Source organism: Schistosoma mansoni, chromosome 2 (genome assembly GCF_000237925.1).
Source record: "Schistosoma mansoni strain Puerto Rico chromosome 2, complete genome".
Classification (NCBI taxonomy): Eukaryota; Metazoa; Platyhelminthes; class Trematoda; order Strigeidida; family Schistosomatidae; genus Schistosoma; species Schistosoma mansoni.
Genome location: NC_031496.1, coordinates 14,584,902 through 14,591,476, shown reverse-complemented (window position 1 = coordinate 14,591,476; position 6,575 = coordinate 14,584,902). Strand labels below are relative to the sequence as shown.

Sequence of the window (6,575 nt, the reverse complement as noted above, 5' to 3'; positions counted from 1 at the left end):
AAAATTGAAATGAATATGATCCAACAAGATGAAATGTACAAACCCTATAGTATCATCATTAGAAACTTTCCATCAATTGATTAAACAGTGAGTGACTAGATCAATAAGCAACAATTTAAGCATAATGTGAAAATCAGACAGGAATAAATTAGCTGAAGTATATTCATCATATTTACAAACACTCATACATACATACATACAAAGCACAAGTGTAACACAAGCAGTCGATACACTTAAGAGAAAGAAGAAAAAAGATGAGAAAATGAAGAATAAGAGAGTATATGAGTTCATCGGTTCTGTATTCCACGATTTGAATAAGCCAGTCGATGAGAATCAATAAGCTCTTGGATTTTGCCAATCCTGAGAAGACAAAACGACGAATTGAAAAGATAAGTCACTTTGCATTAAGTTAATCATATATTTTTTATATAGTTATACTTCTCATCTTATAATTACAAATTTCTGTAGTTTAAATAATAGTTCAAATTAACTATATCTAACTGAATGTGAACTACACTAAGTTCTGATAATTTCTAAGATTCTGAATTACAAGACTAACTACGTCACATGACTCCGCTAGGATATATCAGGTTGATGTTTCAGGGTTTCTGCAGAGTTTAACGAATCAATAATCACTAGAATTTACTGATATTTTTGAAAAACTAGATATTTGCTTTCATCTTTACTGGAGTGGAGTTTTGAATTTATTCAGAAGCAGGGAATTCTTAAATGCATATGCCTTAAAATCAATTTTTACTGGAGAAAATATTCACATTCCTACATCATTTGTCGATTAAATAAATATACGACGTACAATCAATCAAGTTGTTTGAACAATTTCTCGATTCACATAAACAATGTCTTAATTTCGTACTCAAAACGAAACAAAACATCCAAATGTGAAAGTAAGTAACTTGATAGCTTGAAGCAGTTTACCTATCCATTATCAAACCACGCATAGTTACTGATTAGTACTTCATTGAAATACATTAAAGTTGACTTGGATAATACTTCAAAAACCAATTATTAAAAAAAGTAATTACCAACCAAAATAATGGACATACCAATTTCCTACCACAAATAAAAATGACTAAAGATTACAGAATAACATACAAAGAACACCAGTTATGGATAGAAAAGTCTTTCACGATTTACATTGCGAACTGAACTCAGTTGGAAACCAGAAAGCCCTAAGACAATTATTTCATCCTAAAATGGGACTTCTCAGAGGTGTGTATCCACGAATTGAACTCTGAGGGGTTTCAGTGGAGGGTCATGACGATTGAAGCTCAACCAAATTGAGAATGACGCAGTTATCCAACAAAGGGGTTGAATGGGTGATGACTGAGCAATAAAGCGAGTTGACTCAGGTTTAAAATGCAAATTGGATCCTAACTAAATGGGCTATTGTTCAAAGCTGAACACTGTTCTAAAGGCTAAAAGTTCGTCACTGAGACCGTGAGAAGTCCTAGATGCGTACTGCTGCAAACAATACATCCTGGCTTTCAACCGTTGCCTAGAGTCATTACGTGACATAAACCACGAAACTCTCAATACTAATAATATTCACTTTGACTAGATAATCTCTCGCATTTATTACTTACCTAACTTGTTTATTCCAGGATAAAACGATGACTGTTATTTTCATACTTTCGAATTTTAAGTTCGAAGCCAACTACATATCGCTCAGTTCGGTCAAATAGGTAGTATTGGTAGAATTTAGAGAACTGTGTAATTGTATTTGTACGTGGTCAATGAATTAAAAGATTATTATCTCGCATAACATGATGAATAAAGCACATTACAAATAATCCCCAGTGAAATTTCTAAGCATTCTCACGGATATATAATGAACTTTTGGTTTTAAAAAAGCATAGGAGTTATTTACTCTGTAAATCAATATTATTTTAAAATTATGGTACAATTAAAAACATTGACAGATTGTTTTCTTATTTTAGAGAGCAGGATCTTGGATAAGAACCATCAAGACCTTTTCAACCAATTAGTATTTCATCACAGTTTACACAAGCATAATTCAGTCTCAATATTATAATTTAACTGCCCTGAAACTGTGAATTTCTAAATGTTAATTTAATCAATATTGTTTTCGCATGAAAATGTTCCCCTTAATTTAATAATACCGATAAGAAAAAAGAGTAAAATAACGTTGAAAGAAATAAAATACAGAAAGAGATTTACTTGCAAAGCCAATTTTCAGACGATGACAAACTGCCAACAGATGTTTGTAAATCTTCTACAACCATTTCAGTTGTTACTTCAGTTTTGCTATGCTTTTCCAAAAATTCTATAGTGAGAAAAAGAAATTAAAGTCCTTTCAGATAAACATCAGGCAAATCATAAATCAAGCAAAATCAGAATTTTAAAATTAAAAACCAAACATTATGCATAGTTTAATCACTGATATCAAAGCAAATAAAAGCTTTCTCGTCACTGATATTCATTGTATACATCAAAGTAAATAGTATTTAACAATTAGACACATCAATTACTGGAGAAAGAGTAAATTATAGTGTGGAAAAGCCGGAAATGAAAAGTTAAAATAACCCCATTATATATATGAAGAAAAAAAAAACGAATATAGAACTCTAGTGAAATGGAATTATACGAATAACTGACTCGATTTTATACGCATAGCATAAACAAAATAACTTTAGTTAGTATTAGAAAGCTTTGCAAACTACATACACGTAAGGTTATATACTTTGGATTTACAAAATATTTGCAATTTATGCATAGATAAGTTCTTAAACTAGGCTTCAAGCCACATTTTTTGCCTGTTGTCTGAATCAACTACTTAAAAGTGTAATCAATCAATTGAAATATCCGTGAAAGAACCGATTCGCCATAGACCTCCTTAATGAAATATTCGATGAAAGAACCTCTAGTGACTCTCTGATCATCTGTGACTGGACTTAAGAGGACTGGCAAATAACCTTACAATATAGATACCATTTTGATGATAAATTTTACTGCGGGTCGGCATCATTCGTAAAAACCACTAAGAGTTAAAAAGAACTGAACTGTTTCATTTCAGCTTGGGACTCCGCAACAGTGTCTACTAATGACCCTATAATGGACAAAATATCAATTCGACAAAGCTCAGAATGAGCATGACACCATTCGGTTGTTTAGCCGGGAATTCATGGTTTAGATTAGCCGATATCGCTTAATTCGCTTTTTGGCTCTATCACCGGTGGGTATGCAAGACTGCGCTGACACTCTGACGTTCTTCCCAAAATCTGTGACACATGCATATCAAAGTTACCAAAGATGATTGTGGTACATTCCGAAATGACTAAAGTCAGAAAACGTAGACCGCTAGATTCTGACACAGTGATTGAACAGCATCGTTTTAGATGTAAAATTTTAAGATCGTCGGTTGAATCCCATATGAAGGATACGAACGTGCATTGCTGACAAATCGCCCAGGTTAGTACTTCTTCGTTTTCAACGACTGTAAATGACTTCAAACCGTAAAGAAAAATGACTTCGTCATAAATAAAATTCTATAAACCACTAAATTAGACAATAAGTAAGTAGTGTTTTATATTAAGTGAACTTCCTTCATTATATTGTTGCATCATTTGATGCACTAAATAACATTTTCCCGGATTCCATTACTATAAATTAACTTGCAACCAACTGTCGTGAATATCATCATGCAGTATAACTATTTTGAAATTGAGATCTAAAGAAAATAAGACTTTCCTCACATATTCCTTAAACGAAATTCCGGATTATCAGTCTATTACAGACGGAGTGCAAAGATGGGGAAATCAATTAATTGGATTTTTAATCAATATTTCTGCATGTTTTGTCCTAGTGAAAAAAATTAAAAGCTGTAAAGCCAAGTGTTCGGACGGTAGTGAAAAACCACATTTATGAAATATAGTCCAAAAGTAACAAAATAGCTTTGAAAATTTACGATTATAAAAATTATTGCAAGTGCACTATTAAGAGTATTCCCATCAAACACAACTACTACTTGATAGGTGTACTACTCACAGCTGATGAAAGACTCTCTATTTAAGAGATAAAACAGTGAAAAACCAAATGAAGAGTTATCTTTAACAGCATATTTACGACAAAACAGAATAGGAATTAGGAAATGAAAGATGCACCGACCGACACTGCTTTAAGTGGTTACTTAAAATCATAGTTGATCAGTAGTTGATATTATTGGAATGAAGAGCTTTTTATAGGTCCGTGAGCTTCTTTGTTAAATATTTCAATAAAAAAAACATTAGCAAAATAACTCGAACAGAGTCAAGTGTTACCATCAGGTAAAATAATAGATCTGCGATTAAATGCAGGTAACTTTATCCACGTTCTAAAACACTGTGGTATAAGTGAGCGTGAGGCAGTTGGTAGGCAGAACTATAGTACTACGAAGAATCCCAAAGCATAAACATTTAAAATTCGCTTTAAATATTTATGTACTCGACACTAATTGTTTCCTCTAGATAAACAACATTCATTATAACGGAAAGAACACACTGAAAATACTTTCAAAGCATTTTATTGAGCAGTATTGTTATTTATTTGGTCCTTTTTTTGTCCTGTATTCTAACCTTTATTCAGGTCTCTTTTAACCACACTTTATGTTGCTCGGTCTTTCTTGTTTGGACTTTTCTATTTTGCCTTGGTTAGAGAATTACATCATTACTTGATTTTACTGGTGCATGTTGCCGGGCTGTTGACAATAAGGTCGTGTTTGACTAAACTCAATGTTGCGGCGCAGTTTAGTGTACGATTGTTCACCTTCAACTGTCTGCTTGGAAAGGTTACTGGAATCCTTGACGATAGATATCTAATCTCATTTTCCTGGTAATATTCTTATTTATTCTTAGGTATCGAACTATTACTTAGTAACTGTTCTTTTTGCTGATTAACACGTTACGTTGTGCTAAGGAAACCTCAGACTGTATAGTACAGGCTGTACGACTTGAGGTATTTTGTACTTTTGCTACAGTTTTTTTCTCAAATTAGAACCGTTTAAACTGACGATAGAGTTTGTATTCTTATATAATTTAATACGAGTCACACAAAACGCCTTGTTGGTCATATAGAAGAACACAGATTGGTCCAATCGAATAAACTTTGGTTCGTTAGTTGTGCGCTTAGATCAAATATTGGAATTTCTGTAGGAACACCACAGTTGTATAATTATTACACATCAGGCATGATAAAAGTTACTGTAAAATAAAAGCATAAACATTCGAGCTACAAGTATCCCCTAAACTACTAACGATGAAGTAATAGAATATCATAAAGCGATAGTACCAACGTCTTACCTTTAGTACGTTGTAGTAAAACAGATTCTAAATTTTCATCTTCCGTTTTACAAGTAGGATCTACTCGAGGAGCAGGATCAAATGCTACTAGAACCATACTCATATTATCGGAACTCCCCTACAATAAGAGAAAATAATAAAAAAAATAAAGAATAAGAGAAGTTGTAAATGAATGATAGACCAATTGACCAGTCTGTCTATGTGATAACAATGAAATACTGTTGGTTTTCATTACAGTTGATCAATCACAAAAAGTATAGCTGATTTCATAAAGTTACAAGGCGTTTCGTGTTGTGAGGTATATAAATTCCACTACACAATTTCTGACGATCTGTTAGTGATCAAACCACTCAAGTTTCAATCAGAAGATTTTAAGTTCGAATTCAACTGTACTTCAGCATGTGTTATGAATGAACCTTTTATGATTTGTAATCAAAATTTGTTTGAGGACTGTTAAATTAGAGAATGAAAGGCGTCGCTCCGTTGATAATATGCAATTAAACAATGTAGTCAAGTGATATTTGCTTACGAGACCAAATTACGGACGTAAGACTCCTGCTAACTGAACTGATATCAGAAGACTAGACAGCTACTCATTAGAATAAGTTTCCTCTTTTAACAACATAACACGCTTGGTTACAAAATAATGTACACAAGAGTATAACTGGAACCCAGTTGACAAATAAACGATTGAGGAATATGGTAACTATAATTCATTCGCTCTAATGGGATTAATTTTAGCTCTGTCAAATCAACACGGGCAACCGGATAGCATTAATAGCGTTTACAGAAATAGTATATAAGCCTGTACTTCGTAAATAGCTTACGCTAAGTATTTTGATATAACCATGTATATATTGCTATGTGTCACTATTCAACTAAGGTTACAAGTAGGTTAAGGACAGATGTGAAACACCTGGTCATAGTAGTCACATGTTTATGCCGTAAAGTTCTTTTCTTAACTTATAATGACTACTCTGTAGAGACATTGATAATAAGTCTCAATTTAATCTAGTACACTATAAAAAACAAAAGCTTATGCAAAAGATTTTATGACTAAACTTACTAGGACTTAGTAGTAATAATTAAAATTTGAACTCGCTTCAAGATTGTATCCAACAGTATAGATCATAGTAGCTTGGTGCTTAAAACAATTAAGTTTAAACCATCGGATTTCAGGGACAATGCTCACCACGTATGTTTCGGTATGAGCGAATATATTTCCCTATCTCTCAAACAAAACTCCACTCGTAGCTCTTC

The 6,575-nt window shown here is 32.8% G+C and overlaps 1 protein-coding gene across 1 annotated transcript in view; it reads right to left on the bottom strand.

The window, feature by feature from the left end:
- Positions 1–287: 287 nt before the first annotated feature.
- Positions 288–6,575, bottom strand: part of Smp_148510 (putative protein phosphatase 2C) — a gene marked incomplete at its 3' end in the record, with an annotated part of 16,682 nt that continues 10,394 nt past the window's right edge. Inside the window, exons 5-7 of the mRNA XM_018795792.1 lie at positions 5,316–5,433; positions 2,200–2,305; positions 288–360 (exon numbers count right to left, since the gene is read on the bottom strand). Of these exons, the coding sequence (XP_018650069.1) occupies positions 288–360; positions 2,200–2,305; positions 5,316–5,433 (297 nt within the window). The remainder of the gene's footprint in view (positions 361–2,199; positions 2,306–5,315; positions 5,434–6,575) is intronic.